The 19,341-nt window shown below is 42.7% G+C and overlaps 1 protein-coding gene across 5 annotated transcripts in view; it reads left to right on the plus strand.

The window, feature by feature from the left end:
- The window catches only part of LOC139357953 (disco-interacting protein 2 homolog C-like), a 57,041-nt gene that overhangs the window by 23,009 nt on the left and 14,691 nt on the right, over positions 1 to 19,341 (plus strand). For 4 of the 5 annotated variants that reach the window (XM_071077155.1, XM_071077153.1, XM_071077156.1 and 1 more), the window contains 3 exons: positions 2,410 to 2,536; positions 13,641 to 13,877; positions 16,296 to 16,430. In XM_071077155.1, the coding sequence (XP_070933256.1) occupies positions 2,476 to 2,536; positions 13,641 to 13,877; positions 16,296 to 16,430 (433 nt within the window). In that variant the 5' untranslated portion in view covers positions 2,410 to 2,475. Of the gene's footprint in view, positions 1 to 2,409; positions 2,537 to 3,650; positions 7,645 to 13,640; positions 13,878 to 16,295; positions 16,431 to 19,341 lie in introns of those variants that run through there. The other variant, XR_011612041.1, reaches the window with a different exon arrangement.

Here is a 19,341-nt window from a genome sequence, read left to right on the forward strand (position 1 = left end):
GGGCTGGGGAATCAGGTATCAGATCTGGAACCAGTTGAGCAACAAAACAAACCATTTTAACTGTGAATTATAACCTACCAAGCCAGACTCCATGAGTACATATGAACATATATAAATGTATGCTGAAAGATGAAATATTTTTCAGTGAATATGGCAGATCTAATGATTTAGAAGGAATGACAGGAAATCAGTGGATGATAAAACTAGTAGTGAAGAATTCATGGAAAAGAGAATATATATGCACATAAGGTCGTGGTGCCTCCTCCCAAATCTTAATTTCAACGTGAGAAGTAGCGTCTTTGCTTTGAAGGAACTTAGGCACCACCTTCACTGAGTTGCTGATGTTAACATTGTCACACAGAACAGACTTGCGGTGTCCCTGCTAAAATGCATACTCTTGAGTCTAGTCTGGAAGATACATAACTGACCTGTATTCTTTCACATTTCCAATTTCAAGAAACACAAAACCTGAGAAACTTGGATGCTGGACGGGTAAAAATCACATGACAAATCAATTCATGATCCTGGATTGGATCGAAAAAGAGGAAGACAAAGTAAGAAAATTATGGAGACAGTTGACAGCATTTGAAAGTGAACTTTGTATATGACAGTTAAATTTCCCGATCTTGAGGAAAATGAATGTGAGAGCATATCCTTGTGTTTAGGAAATACATTGTAACATTTAGGTATGGAGGGACATAGTATCTGAAATTTATTTTCATTTGACTTAGAAAATTCATGGGGGAGGGAGGAAAGCAGTGTGATGTAAGATAGGAGCAGCTGGGCCTAAGTTGAGCCTGGTAAGTTATGTGGGAATTCACTACGCTGGTCTTGCAGATTTTCTGTGTCTTTGAAATTACATTCAAAAAGTTTAAAACGGAGAATATGCAAAACAAAAAGCGATTTGTGCAAGTGAGTGGACTGTCACCTCATTGATCCCTTCAGTTTTTGGCCATGAGCCAAGTCAGTCACACAGCGGTTTATGACCTGGGAATTAGAAATAGTGGCCAGATGACCAGGCTCTATATCTAGTTAGGGAGAGTAGTGTGTACAAAGGCTGACCAAGACCAAGCAGTGCGATGAGCTGCCTGTGGGTGTGATGTTGTGGGTCTGGGTCCTGTCTCAGGTGGCAGCGTCTGGGGGGTTTAAGCCAGAAAGCCACGTCCGATTCCCTTTCAGTGGGATCATTCTCACAGCTTCAGAGAAAACGGCCCCAACCCGTCTTCACTCACGCTGGCCATTTTTGGTGGTGATGGTGTTTTTATTCTGCTAACACCGTTCTCACTGACAGTTTAGGGCCTTTGAGCGGGCTTTTCCCTGTGTCTCGAAGATTCTCGTCTTGACAGCCAGTATGGTTCATTCCTGTTGTTCTGATTTTGTGTTAAGAAGGTTCTTCCCTAGCTTCACAGTTTGGAGTTGCCACTGCATCTGTCTCTGCTTTAATTCCCTACCCCATCTATCACCTGTCTCCTCCCTTAAGAAGTGGCCAGCGTGAGATGCCATGAGACTGTCTGCCTTATCACCGCTGCGACCCCAGCCCATAGGGACTTACAGAGAAGGCATTCAGTGAATGTGTGGAATTAATGTAATGGGTTAATAGCCACAAAATGTCTTCACCCACAAAATGGGTTGTTTTAGTCCATTTTCATGCTGCTGATAAAGACATACCCGAAACTGGGAAGAAAAAGATTTAGTTGGCCTTGCAGTTCCGCATGGCTGGGGAGGCCTCAGAATCATGGTGGGAGGCGAAAGGCACTTCTTACATGTCAGCAGCAAGAGAAAACGAGGTAGAAGCAAAAGCGGAAACCCCTGATAAACCATCAGATCTCATGAGACTTATTCACTATCACAAGAATAGCACAGGAAAGATGGGCCCCAGTGATTCAATTACCTCTCCCTAGGTCCCTCCCACAATACATGGGGATTCTGGGATGTAGAATTCAAGTTGAAATTTGGGTGGGGACACAGCCAAACCATATCCATAGCCAACACAGTCCTGGCCCATGGCTGGTGTTGAGCTGAGCTGCGACCGTGGCTGTGTGAGTTTTGGGTGTAAGGCGTGCACACGCCTCTCAGCGGTACAGTGAAAGGATTTGGAGGCTCAAACGTGTGACCTAAAAGAATCTCCAAAGATCAAGGTCCATTCACCCTAAAAAGAAAAATCTCAGCGCAGTTTAGAGCCAGTGTTTGCTTTTGGATATGGATTCTACAGTCATAAAATGAATAAATAAAAGTCTGTAAATAAATTTTAATGTCTTTACTGGGATTGTAAACACTGATTTTCTTTCCTCACCCACCCATCTGTTGGTGAGTATCAGATGGATGAACCGGGCTGCGGGGACAGAGAGGAGGGTGCAGCTTGGCCTCTGGGACCTCAGCTGAGCACTGAGTGAGCTGTCTCCGTTTCAGACATCCACACGGAAGTTGTCCAGGCGGCTCTGGCCAAACCCAAAGAGCAGAAGATGGCCGGTGCCTATGCCTTCCAAACGCAGGTCCCTGGTCGTGCAGACCTCCATGGACGCCTACACCCCTCCAGGTAAGGGACACGCTCCCCGACGCTGCCTCCTGAACATGCTGGGTGCCTCAGAATTGACCACTAGCCCAGTAGTCGAGTTTTTGCCTTCAAAAGTGGGTGCAGGATGGGAGCTCTCCACAGATCCACACCAGCAGCGAATCAATCCAAGCCTGCCCATGTCACGATGACCCAGCAGTGTCTGTGCTACTTGCTAAAACAAGAGCTGGAAAGTTTCAGAGGAAGGTTAGGGATCCTGAGTGTGCTCAACATGTTACTTACAATGTGTAATACTCAGCAAATAATCACTGCATACACAGACAAACAGGAGGTAGAAACTGTGGTCAAGAAAAAGGCAGTAAAAAGTGCACACACATGCAGGGTGGTCTCTGTCACTCACCACATGAGACGGCTGAGCACATAAAGTGCGCCCGGTCTGAAGTGGACTTGCTGCGTGAAAGACATGCCAGTTAATATAAAAAACAGAAAATATTGTATTTGTATTTTTTTTTTTTTTTTTGAGACGGAGTTTCGTTCTGTTGCCCAGGCTAGAGTGCAGTGGCGCGTTCTCGGCTCACTGCAATCTCCGCCTCCCAGGTTCATGCCGTTCTCCTGCCTCAGCCTCCCAAGTAGCTGCCCTCTGCCACGCCTGGCTAATTTTTTGTATTTTTAGTAGAGACGGGGTTTCACCGTGTTAGCCAGGATGGTCTCGATCTCCTGATCTCGTGATCCACCCGCCTCGGCCTCCCAAAGTGCTGGGATTACAGATGTGAGCCACCTCACCTGGCCTATTTGTATTTCTTATTGAAAGTATAGTATGAGCATTTCAAGTTAAAAATATACTAGTAAAATTAATTGTACCTGTTTATATGAGGCTACAAGGAAGGTTTCAAGTTCTATAACAGGACTCTCATAATTCTGTTGGAAAGTGCCCGTCTAGATGTCTGATACAACAGAAGACCGAGTTTTTAAATCTATAATTATAAATATTTAGGGAATCAAATTACAACGTGTCAAAGAATGAAAATATTTTAATTCTTGAGCCAGAGGAAGGGAAGACACTTTTTACTATAATGGAGTTGGGGAATTTCAGGTTCCATACTTGATAATCTTGAGAATTGTCACTCCCTCCTCACAGGTAAAAAGCTGAGCAAACTGAAAAATCAGCAGTTCTTCTTAAACCTGCACGAGACCTGAGGTCACAGGCAAGCCACTGTCCGTAGATTGGCTGGACAGGTAAAGCAGATGAATCACCATACACTGGAGCACAATGCTCCAAGGAACCCACACTGGGATTGGAAAACCTGAACTGGAATTGACAAATTGCTGCAGTGAGGTGCGGCCACGTCTGAGAGTTAAAACCTCCAGGAGGCCTGTGCATATGGGTCTCATGCTTTTGTGAGTTGTATCATCAGAAGTTCAACCAGGTTCGCGAAGTAAACATCACAGAAAAATCCCTTCATACTTACTACAGGGGAAAGAGAATAGGAATCATTTTTCAATATGCAGGTGCACTCTTCACTAGGTCTACCTTCCAGAGAAGCTAGTTAACTAGAGACTCACCTGGTGGGATTTTATCAGAGCCTTCTGACCTGGGGGAAAGGGAAATACCCAATTCCAACCTCTAGAACTGAAAAGCAAAAAAGAACAGAGTATCCAAGCACTATGGGACTTCCACAGAGGCAGAAAATATGCATAACGGTAATACAAGGGGGAAGAAAGAGGAACAGAAGAAATATTTGTAACAGTAATAGCTGAATTTCCTCAGATTAATGCCAGACACCAAACCATAGATCCAGGGAGCTCAAGAAACACCAAGAAGGATAAATGTAAAAACGAGGACCACAAAAACAAAACAAAAATAAACTCTACTTGGGCATAAAATATTCAAACTATGGTGAATCAAAGATTAAAAAGCAAAGAAACTAGAGTAATCTCCTTCCCTATGGAGGATCAAAGATAAGAATTATATTCAACTTCCCCTCAAAAACCATGAAAGCAAGAAATGGAGTGAAGTATTGAAACTATTGAGAGGAAAAAAATTCCATTAACCTAGAAGTCTATACTCTGTGAAATTATCTTTCAAAAGTGAAGAAAAAGTAAAGACCTTCTCCGGCAAAAATTGCAAAATTTGTTGCCGGTAGACCTGCCGTGCAAAAAATGTTCAAAGTTCTTTAGAGAAAATAGTAGAGGTCAGTAACTCAGCTGTACATAAGGAAAGGAAGAGCACAGTCTGTTTACAGGGGCTCACACCTGTCATCCTAACACTCTGGGAGGCAAAGATGGGAGAACAGCTGGAGGCCGCTTAGTTTAGACCAGCCTGGGCATCGTAGTGAGACTCTGTCTCATTTAAAAAAAAAAGCCAAACGTAGTGGCCGGCACCTATAGTGCCAGCTACTTTTGAGAGGCTGAGACGGGTCACTTCTTGAACCCAGGATCCCGTTCAAGGCTGCGGTGAGTTATAATGATGCTACTCCACTCCAGTCTGGGCAACAGAGCAAGACCTTGTCTGTTTAAAAAAATAAATAGAAAAACAAAAAGCATCAAAGAAGAAATAGTGAAGGTAGTAGAAAATCTTTCATTTTTATTAATAGATCTAACATAACAGTTCATTCATAATAGCGACAGTATATTACATGCTTATGTATATGTCATATACACACACTTAAATATAAGTGAAATGAAGGAGAGCAGTGATGCCCAAGGGATGGAGGGATGGGAGAGAGCAATTAGGAATTAGGATTATTTTGTTATTATAGTGTGCTTGCATTATCAAGAAACCAGTGTAGTGTCGTTTGAAAGTGGACTTGGGTTACTTGTAAATTTATATTGCAAATTCCAAGGCAGCCACTTAAAAAAAAAAAAAAAAGGGTAACTGATATGCTAAAAAAGGAAAGAAAATAAATCATAGAAAATGCCCAATTAAGACCACAAGGAAAAAAAAAAGAGTGAAAGACAAAAACAAAAAACAAGGGCAACAAATAGAAAATAGTAACAAATATGGTAGATGTTAATTCAACTGTATATCGTTACTTTCAGTGTCAGTCCAAATGCACCAAACTATATATTGTCTATAAGAAATCCACTTTAGATATAAAGACATACATATAGATCAACAGTAAAGGGATGGAAAAAGATACAAATGTTAACGCTAATTTTTTTGCGTGCAATGGCCTGATCTCATCTCACTGCAACCTCTGCCTCCTAGGTTCAAGTGATTCTCCCTCAGCCTCCTGAGTAGCTGGGATTACAGGCATTTGTCATCATGCCTGGGTAATCGGGTTTTTTTTTTTCCCTATTTTTGTATAGATGGGATTTCACCATGTTGGCCAGGCCGGTGTTGAACTCCTGACCTCAGGTGATCATCCCGCCTTGGCCTCCTAAAGTGCTGAGATTACAGGCATGAGCCACCGCACCCGGCCAACACTCATTTTGGATAATGGAAGTGGTGATATTAATTTCAGACACAGTCGGCTTTACATCAAGGAAAGTTACCAGAGATGACTATTATGAAATAAAGGGATCAATTCTCCAAGAAGATATAACAATCCTGAAATGTATTTTTGCTAACAAAGCATCAGAATGCCAAAACAAAAACTGATACACTTCCAGGAGAAGTAATTAACCCACTATTATAGTTGGAGACGTTAACACCCCTTTATCAGAAATGGACCAATTCGGTAGCCAGAAAATCAGTAAGGACAAAATTGAAATCGGCATCCTCAGTCAACTGTATATAACTGACGTTTATAGACTATTTCCTCCAACAACAACAGAATACACAACATTCACCAAGACAATACCATGTTGTGGTCCATAAAACACACCTTAACAAATTTAAAAAAATAGGAATCAAACAAGTATGTTCTCAACCACAGTAAAGTAGAAATCAATAATAGATGACGAGAAAATATATTAGGATATTAAAAAATACACTTATACATAATACATTGCTCAAGGAAGAAATCTGAAGATTTCTTCGAATTTTTGAAGTAAATGAAAATGAAAACTTGTTAAAAATTTGTGAGCTGCAGTGACAGTAATGTTTTTAGGGAAATTTATAGATTTTAAATGCATACGTTAAAAAAAACAAGATCTAAAATCAATCAGCTTCCACCTTCGAAAACTAGAAAAAGAACATCCAATTAAATTCTGAGCAGGAGACAAATAATGAAAGAGCAGAAATCAATACATTGAAAACAGAATATCAGTAGAGAAAAATCAATGAAACCAAAAGCTGGTTCTTTGAGAGAAAATCTGTAAGCCTCTAACAAGAAAAAATAAAATACAGCAGATAAATTACCAATATCAGAAATGAAATAAGGGACATAACTACAGATCCCATGGACATTAAAAGGATAATAAAAATTATGAACAACTCTATGGCCACAAATTTGATAACGTGGATGAAATGAACCAATTTCTTTAAAGACAGAATCTGCCAAAATTTGAACAGGAAGAAACGATCTGTATAGGCCTTTATCTGTTAAATTGAATCAGTGGTTAATAACCTTTCAAAACAGGAAGTGCCAGACCCAGATGGGTTCACTGGTGAATTCTACCAAATATCTAAGAAGAAATTTTACCAATTATCTACAATCTCTTTCAGAACATAGAAGCTGAGGAATGCTTCTTAACTCATTCTATAGAGCCAGCATCATTTTAATATCAAATACCATTTTAATAACAAAATATTACAAGAAAACTACAGAACATCTCTCATGAACATAGATGCAGTAATCTTCAATAAAATATTAGCAAATTAAATCTAACAAAAATTGTGCACTAAAACCACATGGAATGTCACATATCCAAAGCTGGTTTAACATTGAAAAGTCAATTAACGTAATTCATCACAATAATGGGTCAAAGACTAACAGATGCCTCATCTAAGAAGATATAGAGATGGCAAATCGACGTATGAAATCATGCTTCACATCATGTGTCATAGAGAAATGCAGATTAAAGCAACAGTAAGATATCACTACGCCAGAATCCAGAACACTATCAACACCAAAGCCTGTGAAGACGTGGAGCTGTGGGAATTGTGTCTCAATCATTGCTGGTCTTAGTGCAAAATAGAACGGCCTTTAGGAAGACAGATTGGTGGTTTCTTTTTTTTTTTTTTTTTTTTTTTTGAGCCGGAGTCTCGCTGTGTCACCCAGGCTGGAGTGCAGTGGCGCGATCTCGGCTCACTGCAAGCTCCGCCTCCCGGGTTCACGCCATTCTCCCGCCTCAGCCTCCGAGTAGCTGGGACTACAGGCGCCCGCCACAACGCCCAGCTAGTTTTTTGTATTTTTAGTAGAGACGGGGTTTCATCATGTTAGCCAGGATGGTCTCGATCTCCTGACCTCGTGATCCACCCGCCTTGGCCTCCCAAAGTGCTGGGATTACAGGCTTGAGCCACCGCTCCCGGCCAGATTGGTGGTTTCTTACAAAACTAAATATACTCTCACCATATGATAAAGCAATTAGATTCCTTGGCATTTGCTCAAAGCAGTTGAAAACTTATGTCTACACACAAAGCCTGCATGTAGATATTTAGAGCAGCCTTATTCATAGTTGCCAAAACTTGGAAGCAACCACAATGCCCCTCAGTAGTTGAATGTATAAGTGAGCTGTGGTACATCCAGACAATGGGATATTATTTGAGGCTGAAAATAAATGAGCTATCCATAAAAAGACACGGAGGAAACTTAAAGGGCATATTGCTAAGTGAAAGAAGCAATCTGAAAAGGTTGTTGTATGATTCCAGCTTTACAACATCCTGGAAAAGGCAAGACTATGGAGACTGTAAGAAGATCAGTGGTTGCCAGGGGGAGGCAGGGATGAATAGGCAGAGCAGGAGAATTTTTAATATCATGTGATCTCTGTATGATACTGTAATGGTGGATACATATTATGCATTTGTCCAGACCCATATATTGTACAACACGAAGAATGAACCCTGATGTGAATGATGGAGTTGGAGTGGTAATGATGTTTCACTGTAGAAGTATCAGTTGTGACAAATGTACCAGTCTGGTAGGCAATGTCGATGATAGGAGATGGTGTACATATATAGGGTATACATGAGACATCACTGTAAAGCTGGAAAATATGACACTGAGATGAAATGGCGCTGATGGGCTTACCAGGTTGGAGAAGGAAGATGAAAAGGAATTAACCAAAGTGAAGCCCAGAGAAACAAAATGAAAGAAAAGCCAACAGAACCTCAAGCTCCTGTGATATGTCAATATACTTGTAATACAAGAAGGAAAAGAGAGAGAAGAGCAGGAACCTTTGAAAAAAAGGAGTCCAAATTTTCTCAGATTGATGTCAAACCACCTGTGTCCGGCCCTGAGAAGTTCAGTGAATTCCAAGCAGAACAAGTATAACAAGAATCACATCCACGTTCATGATAGCCAAAGTACTGAAATCCCAAGATGAAGAGGAGATCCCGAAAGGACTCAGAAGAAAAAGACACGTGACACACCAGAGAAGCATTTGAACAACGCGTGACTTCTGTGAAGACACAGTGGAGACCAGAAGACCATGGAAAGACATTTTTTAAAGCACTAAAAGCAGGAGAAAGGCCTGTCAACTCATATCCAGGGAAAATCTCCTTTATAAACTGGTGAAACAACACATTCCCAAACATGAAAGCTGAGAGAATGTGTTATCAGCAGAACTACACTATAAACGTGCTAAAGAATGTACTTGGCTGATTGCAAACGATATCAGATGAAAGGTTAGTTTTATGAAAAAGAACCCTAGAAATCATAACAGTGCGCTCTACATTTTGTAGAATATAAAATCATAGAATATTTTACTCTATGATTTTATGGCTTTTGTTTTTTAATGATCTTACAATTTTATGATATAAAATCATAAATTGTACATGCTTCTCTATGCCTCCATTACCTGTTTTGAAGTCCTTGCTATACCATGCATCGGTAGTTTATTCCTTAATATTTATTCATATTCTATTTGATAGATATGATACATTCTGTTTATTCATTTACCAGTTGGTTCTTCATTGTTTCCAGTATTCAGCTGCTGTCGACATTTAGGTACATATCTTTGTGTATGCATATAATTTCCTTTATCTGAAGTGGATGCCAAGTAGCATGATTGAGTCTTATTGTAAGTTTAGGTTTAGCTTTTTAAAAACTGCCAAATTATTTACAAAATAACTGCACCATTTCACACTTCCGCCAGCAGCATATGCGCATCCCAGTTTCTCCACATCATCACCACCGAGAGTTATTGTTGATGTTTTGATTTTTACCATTCTAATTGATGTGAAATGGTATATCATTGTGTATTTACTTTGCAACAATGAATGATGCTAAGCATTTTTAATGTGCTTATTAGCTTTTAATGTGCTAATTCCTATCCATAGCCATTTGTATATATTGGTAAAATGTTCAGGTTTTTTGCTCACGTTTTAAATGGGTTGGTTGTCGTCTTATGGGTTATAGGTGCCTTTATACAATCTGAATATAAGACTTTTACAGATGTAACGTTTCTCAGTGAAAGAACAAACTATTATGTAGCAGACAGAACAAAGCCTTTCCCCCAAGATACCCAGGTCCTATTCCACGGAACTTATGAACCTGTTGCCTGAAGTGGCAAAAGGGATTTTGCAGCTGATTAATTTAAGATCTTGAGATGGGACCATTATCCTGGTTTAAGTAGGTAGACCCACTGTAATCAAGAAGGTTCTTACAAGAGAAAAGAACTGGAGACTGGAGTGATGCCCTTTAAAGATGAAGAGGGGCCAGGAGTCAGGGACACAGGTGGCCTCTAGAAGTTGGGAAAGGTAAAGAAATGGATTTTCCTTTGACGCCTCCAGAAGGAACATAGTTCTGCTGACACTTAGATTTTACACTTCTGTCTTCTCCATCAGTAGGATAATAGATTCGTGTCTCGTTATAAGCCCCTAAGATCAAGGTAATTTGTTACATTAGCTATAGGGAGATAATCATCTTTTAAAACTTCAGTTTTCTGTTTTAATGAAGTCCATTTTACTAATTTTTATGGATTGTGTTATTGGAAGTTTTAGAAGTCTCATGGTCTTACTGTTCTTTCCTTTAGGTCTGTGATCCATTTGGAGTTAATTTTTGTGTGTGCAGTAGGGATCTAAGTGGGATTTTTATTTGTTTTGGTTTGGTTTGGGGGATTTTTTTTCCCACGCTTTTTCTTTTTGGTGTGTGGGTACCCAGTTGCCCCTGCAACATTTGTTGAAAAAACAAACTACCTTTCTCTTACTGAATTGTCTTGAGACCTTTGTCAAAAATAAATTAACCATAAATATAAGGCTTTATTTCTGAGTTTAATTCTGTTCCTTTGATGTACGTGTCTATTTTTGTGCTAATACCACTGCCTTGATAACCATGACTTTATGTTAAGTTTTGCAATCAGATAGTGAAGTCCTCCAACTTTGTTTTCCTTTTTCAAAATGATTTTGGCTATTGTAGGTCCTTTATATTTCCAGATAAAATTGAGAATAAGTTTTCCATTTCACACACAGCCTTCTGGGATTTTATTAGGCAGTGCCTTGAATTAATGGAACAGTTTGGGAAGAATTGTCTTGATAATGCTGAGTTTTCCAATTCACGATCATGAATCTGCCTCCATTTATTTAGTTTCCATTTATTTGGATCTTTAATTTCTCTCAGTAATGTTTTATAGTTGTAATTGTGCGCCTTTTTGTTAGAAGTTCAGCTGAGTATTTCATGCTTTTGATGCTATTGTGAATGGAACGATTTTCTTAATTTTATTTTCAGGTTGTTTATTGCTAGTGTATGTATATCTTTATCTTCTGTGACCTCATCAAACTTTGTTTTAGTAATGCAAACATTTTTGGTGTATTTCTTGCCATTTTCTACATCTCAAGGTCTTGTCATCTATGAATAAAGACACTTTTATTCCTTTCTAATCGGAATGTCTTTACTACTAAATTTGTTAAATTATTTCTCCAGCTAGAACCTACCAGATAATGTTGAATAATAGTGGCAAGAGGGGACATCTTTGTCTTGTTCTCCATCTTAGGGAAAATGCATTCTATTGTTTACCATTGAATACAAGGTTAGCTGTGGCTTTTCACGAATATACTTTAACAGGTTGAGGAAATTGCCTTCTAGTCCTGGTTTGTTGAGTTTCATTCTCTTGAATTTGTCAGTACTTTTCTATGTCTCTTAAGGCCAACTTGCGGTTCTACTCCGTAATTCTATATTGTGTATGACATTAATTCACTTTTGAATGTTAAATCAACTTCCTGTCCCCATGCTGTGTAATTCTAGTCATCACTGGTCATGCTGCTTGCATTTCATATGCTGCTTGCTTGGTTTGCTGCTATTCTGTCGAGTGTCTATATCACATTATTCTGCAGGTTTCTTGGAAAAGGTAGGTGGGAGTGAGGAATGAAAGATTGGAAAGGGTTGTGAGAAGACGTTCTGGGGAGATGGTTGTGTGCCATATGGACACCTGGTTGTGTACCTTTCTCAAAAGTCTCAAGGCTGTGTCAGTTTTACTTTTACTTTGATATAAATTGTGTAAGTTTTCTTAAAAGGCAGGGTGGGCCAGGCGCAGTGGCTCACGCCTGTAATCCCAGCGGTTTGGGAGGCCGAGGCAGGCGGGTCACGAGGTCAGGAGATTGAGACCAGCCTGGCCAACATGGTGAAACCCTGTTTCTGCTACAAATACAAAAATGAGCCAGGCATGGTGGCACGTGCCTGTAATCTCAGTTACTTGGGAGGCTGAGGCAGGAGAATCGCTTGAGCCTGGGAGTGAGAGGTTACTGTGAGCTGAGATCATGCCACTGCACTCCACCCTGGGCAACAGAGCAAGACTCTGTCTCAAAAGAAAAAAAAGCAAGGTGATAGAGAATTTTCAGGCTCCTAATATCATTGCTTGTCTAACAAGTAAACTTTAAAAAAAAATTCCCAGACAGCATAAGTCATGTGACAGTGGTAATAAGTGTGAATATTGTTTGCTATTAGTGTCTTTTAAGAAGCAAACCTGTGTTTTAAGCTTATTTGCTGTGACTCCTCCTCTCACCCAATGATCTGGAGCTGCTCACGTGAGCCAGCACCTCCCATCACTCACCTGTAAGTAGGATTCTGAGTGTCATTCTTAGGTTGAAGTTTAACAAATACACCAGCAATTTATTCCCAAAAACCTTGGTACTGCATGAAAAGTTATTAAATGAAAAATGTTCTCCTGAATTAGAGTGAAAAAATGGATGTATTTTATCATAATCCAAGATACTCAATTTGTAGATAGAAAAATCAATAATGAGAATGTATAAGAGACGAATTCTGTAAAAGTGAGTAGATGAGAGTGTAAAATGTGACATGAGGGTTTGTTGTGTGAGGTGGAGGGGCCGCTCCATGTGAGGCATATTCTGCTTTCTCTCCTGTTACCATCATCAGCGTCTTGATCCTTAGAGAGCTGCATTCGTATTGAACACACAGACGTAGAAAATCCATCACCCTCATGGGTATCGAACACAGTGACGCAGAAATCACTTGCATGGGTATCTAACACACTGATGTAGAAATAAATCAGCTGCATGGGCATCTAACACACCGATGTGGAAATAAATCAGCTGCATGGGCATCTAACACACGGACATACAAATAAATCAGCTGTAAGGTAACTAACACACAGACGGAGAAATCACCTGCATGAGTATGTAACACATACACCAATGTAGAAATAAATCAGAGCCCAGAAGAGCATCTCAGGACTAACAAGGGGTAAACATAGTCACACTGAGACTCCTGAGAGCCACACAGGCCCTCCGCCTCCCCTTGCCCTCTCACTTTCTGACTGACACAAGAAAACACTTGGTTTCTTCCCAAACTACTGTGTAGAGGAAATGTGTCAGTGCACCTTTGAGATGACAGTATCAATCATCTTATAGCATGCTTGTTTAAGGTGTTTTGGAAGCAAAATTCATCATGCTAAAGTTAAATGGTTCATTGTCTGAAAAGTGGTTTAAATTCTCAACAGTGTCTACAGCAAAAAGTCATTGAACAACTGTTCAGACTTGCGTGAAGTAAATCTGTGTTTGAGGGACTGAGATTGTGGTGCATGTTTCTGCTGCAATACATAGCAAATCGTTTTTCTTCTTACAAAGATACCTCTCCTGGCTCAGAAGACGAACACTCAGTGCAGGGGGACTCCCAAGGTACCCCGACCTCCAGCCAGGGTTGCATCAACATGGAGCACTGGATCAGTCAGGCCATCCATGGCTCCACCACGTCCTCCACCTCCTCCACCTCCTCCACCTCCTCGACCTCCTCGTCCTCCATGCAGAGCAGGGGCAGCGGGGCTGCCCACAGGCTGGCGGAGGTCATGGCCCAAACCCACATAGGTGAGCACGCTTCACAGTGTCTTTCTGTGCCTGTTGTCTAAATGCCTTTGTGGGTGCAGATTTTCCTCTGTTTGCATCATGGCTGTGGAATCCCTTGGTGGAAAGAGCGCAGAGCCCCTCTGGCCCCTGGGGTGCTTTGGTTGGATTGTTTCTGGAAGCTCCTTTACTGCTTCTCATGCCCAGGTCCCTCCCACAACTGGAATTCCAGGGGCCTTTCTACTGGGGAATCCTGCAGCCATATCCACTCCCATCTTTTCTTCTCACTTATGCTCCTTTGTGAAACCTTAACAGTCCCAGTCAATAGGACAGGGTTTTAAAGTGTGCTCCTCCTGACCACGGGAGTCATTGATGGAAACGAGGGCTTTAACCACGGCTGCTTTACGCTGCTGTCTGCCACAGGTGTTCAGATTTCTTGGGCGTGGCGCACTGTTTTGTGTAGGTTCTATGACAAGGGAGATCCTCTGTGTTAGAAAAAGAACGAAGTTAGGATCACTGCCCTACAATGTTTGAAGATGCCGTGGAAAAGGAGTGAAGTGAGAATTACTAGAGGTAGAGCCCACGCGTAGGGGAGCCATGATGAGCCTCGCGTCGCTCTGCCTTTGAATGGTTCAGGAGAAAATGTTTTCCATCAAGTATGGGACTTGGGTTGAATAGGATTTGGTGTGTGTCTCTATTAAAGCAGTAACCGGAGACGACTGTGAACCAAGTCGCCGATAACAGAGCACGAGCCACAGGCTCAGACCCTCCTGGCACCAGCTACCACAGGAAAGCCTGATCTCTGCAAAACCGTCAGTGGGAAGCAGGTGGACGTCACGTGTGATCAGACAGCCGACAGACACCCCAGAACCCCAGAATGTTCACTTCTAGATCACTGACTCCTTGACACCCAGAGGCGTTTTGGATTGACTTGGGTCCCAGCCCCTTCGGTGCTCACTGACACTGAAAGCGTCAGCTGTTTTCTGTCTGGAACAGGAGTTTGCTGTCAGGAGAGCTGGGTCTGTCTCACTTTTCCCAATAACTGCTGCTGGGATCTTGAAGTCCTTTGTCCTTGCTTTAGGCTTTGAGTGAGGGAAAAAAAATTGAAAAAAATAATTTTTCTCTCTCAACTGTTGTGAGTATAAAGGAGAAAACAGAAATACTCTCTAAAAGTTTGCAAAGTAGTACTCAAATGCACAGCAGTATTAAACTTCAGTTTGACAGTTTCAGGAACATATACACTCGTTTATGTGAATTAATAACCCTACCTGAAATCACAGTAGGCTAAACATTGAACAGAAATGTGTGACTGCTACATATTTTTCCATAATAAAATTCCATGTGTATATTGGATCGCAGGATAGTGGCTCTGCCAGACGTGAACGGGGAGGCCAGACACCACCTCTGCCTCTTGGTGGAAGCATTTGTATCCTCGGATTTCATTCAATTTTAAGAAAATACACAGAATCTTACCAAGGAAAACACGTACTTTTGAACAAATGAATCACTGCACTTGGGCCTCCCTTTGTGGGTTTACCCTTTCAATACTGGAGGAAGTTTTAGTACAAAGAATTAATTTATCCAAACTATGAGGGGCTCCTAACTCATGTACCTCAGGGCTCAGTGTGACCCAAATGTAACTCTCGGGTGATCGCGTTCCAGTAATTTCTAATTGGGCACAAAGATAATCCTAGACTATCTGGAAATTTTCTATAAGTTTGGGAGTCTTTTGGAAAAGCCATGACAAAATAATGAAACTTGAAGAGGAGAAATATTTTGTGTGGCAAAACAAGAGAATTAAAAAGTCAGATATGCATTTGACCTTCTGAGATAATCAGAAGCCTGTGAACGAGAACTTAGCATCTGTGATCGTGCGTGTGAGTGAGTGTTCTAAGGAGTCCAGTCACAACATAGTCACACTGGCCAAACCCCACCCCGGACCCTACATGGTCATAGCCATTACTGTTCCCATTTGATGAAGAAACTGAGGCACGGAGAGCTTAAGGGACATCCCCAAATCCCCAGAAGTTTCCAGAGCTGGGTTTCCAATTCCAGGCCCTGGGCTCCAAAGCGCGAGTAAAGCCCTGGGCTGTGTGGACGGTGGCCGACAGGAAACGGGACCCTTCCATGAACACACACACGCTTCCTGGCGCCCTGCCATTGCCGGTCTAACGTTATTCTAGTTAAAATGCCGCTGACGTGGCTCCTGTTAGGAAATTGAGGTTTCACCGAACTCTGCTCCATTTTCGGCAACATGAGTTATGCTGGGGTCCCCCTTTGTGCCGGATGTGTGTGGCAGACATGGCTGAGATCGGCTTTGGCTTCTCACGGCACCCCCAGGGTGAGCGCCCGCGCTCCGGTCTCTTCCTAAGTTATGGCTTGCTCAACCTGCAGAGCAAATGCCACGACCACCAGAAACACTCATGATGTGCTTCTTTACAGAAAATCATTCTGCACCTCCTGACGTAACCACGTACACCTCAGAGCACTCCATACAGATGGAGCGACCACAGGGTTCCACGGGGTCCCGGACAGCGCACAAGTATGGCAACGTCGAGCTCATGGAGACCGGGGATGGTACGTCCTAAAGCAGAGATGCGTTTTTTTCTGGGAAACGGTTTGTGTTGATGTCCCGTTCTGCGCCCGTGACTGGGTGTGTTTCTTCCTGGGGTACAATCTGCTGCCATTTTATCTGCTGAATAACTAACAGTGGTTCAGCAACTGAGAAATTCTTGTACAGGTGTTAAGACCGTGAACAGTCACTTAGAAGAGCAAGATGAAGTTAAATGTACAACAGAATTACTGTCAGATCGGGGGATATGTTGCTTTAGACTTCGGAGGAAAGAAGGTCTTTTTATCCATGTTGGACAGAGATGTCAGCGACTTGTGTAACAGGCTGTGGCCGAGGGCTGCTGCTTCCTTCCTGTGGCCTGGTCTTGTTATGTGCTGATTACAGCGGCGGTTTGTATCACCTAGCCCCTGTTCTATTTAAGTCTTAGTCCTTCCCTGGGGTCATAAAAGTCAGTGTAGAACCTAGCAGTGAATGAAATACAATGTCCCTGTGTGAAGCCTCATCGAGCAGCCTTGGAATGGTGTAATCTTGCAGTGCACGGGCCTCGCAGGTGGACAAGGAGGCCTATCCGAGCCCCAACAGGTAGACAGGGAGGACTATTGGAGCCGCGATAAGCACAGAGGACAGGGAGGCCTGTGTGGACACAGTGGAGAGGCACAGTGGCCAGGGAGGACAGCGCGGTTGTGTGGATCCACAGGACACTGTGGCGTCTAAGCACGTTCTCCCAGAGGAGAGGACTCTGCGGGCACTGATAGTGGGAGCTGGCTGAGAGTCCAGCGAGTGAGACTCCCTGTGACGTGCACAGCTGCCATCTGCGCAGCAGCTCCTGATGCCAAGATGGTCATGCGATAAATGCACAAAGCGCATCTCCAGCAAAAAGCCGCCGAGTGTCCACATCCAGGATATCCACCACGGTGGCTTTTTGGTGTTAATACGATGAATGTGAGCAGCAGGTGGTCTGCGTTCTGGGTGTGTGTGACTGTGCCACTCCAGTTTTGTTCTCATATCTTGATGAGCATGAACGGTTCCTGACGAGGGTAGGTAAGGATGCTGTGACCTGAGACTCTGCAGTATTGTAGCTTGAGGAACCAAGGAGTTTTTCTCTCTTGCAAACCTGTCAGGGAGGATGTTCCAGGCTGGTGACTGCTCCATGAGGTATTCAGAGATCCAGGTTCCTTTCAGACCCCTGCTCTGTGTTCCCACGGACACAGCTGTCCTTGCTGTGGTTGGGACTGAGTGATTGCCACGCTGGCGGGGGTAGGATTAAGGCGAGAGTGGCCATGATTTACCTAATCTACATAATGGCAGGGAGCCTGGGAGTAAAGTGTAGCCATGGCCTGGAGGATGGATGATGGATGTTGGTGAACGACTGGCTGTACTCACCGCAGCTGGCCCAGGGATGGGAAGGACGACTGATTATGCCGTTCAATGGTACCTGGTTCTTTTAGATTTGACTTCCTTATGGATTTTCTGCTGTAATGAGGAGAGAGCCTGTGGTTCTAGGCCAAACATTTCACTCATCTCATAGCATCTTGTATCCCTTAGCCAACATTTTTGTCAAGTTTCAGAAGTCCTATCAAACTGGCAAGCATTTCTCAGTTTGGTTTAACCATTGGATTTGATATCTGTGTCTGCATGTCTATTTTACATCTATGTGGTTATTTGACACTCTGTAGTACATTTGTAATAGGTTCTATTTGGTGGAAGTTACTTTCAACAAACCCTTGCTGCTACTTGAATTTTCAAGGTTGCAAGTAGAAAGGAGAGAATAAAAACCACATCTTCTCTAATTTTAAAATTTGTTGTTCCTCAAATCACACCAGAAGTACAAATATTACAAATTATAAAAGCAGTCAGAATCGAGGTTAAGAGATTTCTAGGTGATTCTGGCTAATCAGCAGTATTTGCTGAGGTGTGTGCAGCAGAGCAACATGCCAAGAAGCCCTGGACGGGGGAGAGTTGGGAGGCCAGACTGTGACTTCAGAGGTGCTGTTGCCTCAGGAAGAGGAGCTAGATGCAGAGAGGATAAACGGCCACAGGCGTGACTACCGCCATCCTTGCCGCGGTACGGGGGCCTTTGTATGGGGCCCTTTGTGAGCTGAGTTATGAACCAGATGAAGGCTGTACAGGCGTGTGAGAATCCAGGCCAGACTCGATGGGTGGAGGCTTGGCAGAGGTGAGGGGCCAGACAGCCTCGCTAAATGTACAGTGGCTCACTGCCGACAGTGCCCATCAGTCGCCAGACAGACCGGCTTGATCTTCAGCCCCCATGGCAGCTGCTTTTACCTGTCTGCCTCCACCTTCTGAGGCCTATAGGCGTCGCAAATGTGTGGTTTTTAAACAGATTTGGATGAGTTGTTTTCTGCACAACACACTTTGACAGACGGAGACTGGTTCTCCACAATGGCACCAGGGACTTGGCAGGGACTGGTGGGACAGAGCCTCAGAGCACAGCACCAGCTCCCTGGGAGAAGACGGTGCCTGTGGGACGGAAGAAAGAGGAGGCACACAGTGCTGAGGCGTGAACTCTAGTTTGCTCTTAGACATGACACACATGCCTTCTGGAAGTTTGCATGAAGCACTGCTAAAGCCACCAGTGTGGACAGGTCCTTAGATCAGGAGACCCAGAACATAGTTGTATTTGAAATTCTTCACATGCTGCAATCTCTTCAAAGACGACCACAAGTCATCTCTAATAATGTTGTAAAATTAGTTTTTAATTACGTGCCATGGCTTTTTTTTTCCTTTTTTTTTGTGGGGTAGGGCCGGTGTGTGACAGTAAAACAACAGATGCAGTGACACAGCTGGTGGGTGTTGGTTCTGGGCCCCAGTTGGGCAGTTGTATGAAAAGAAACCGAAAAGTCTCTACAGTGGTATGAACCGAAACACCTGGATTATGTGTTTTCATGTATTTGA

This window comes from Macaca nemestrina, chromosome 13, assembly GCF_043159975.1.
Source record: "Macaca nemestrina isolate mMacNem1 chromosome 13, mMacNem.hap1, whole genome shotgun sequence".
NCBI classification, from domain to species: domain Eukaryota; kingdom Metazoa; phylum Chordata; class Mammalia; order Primates; family Cercopithecidae; genus Macaca; species Macaca nemestrina.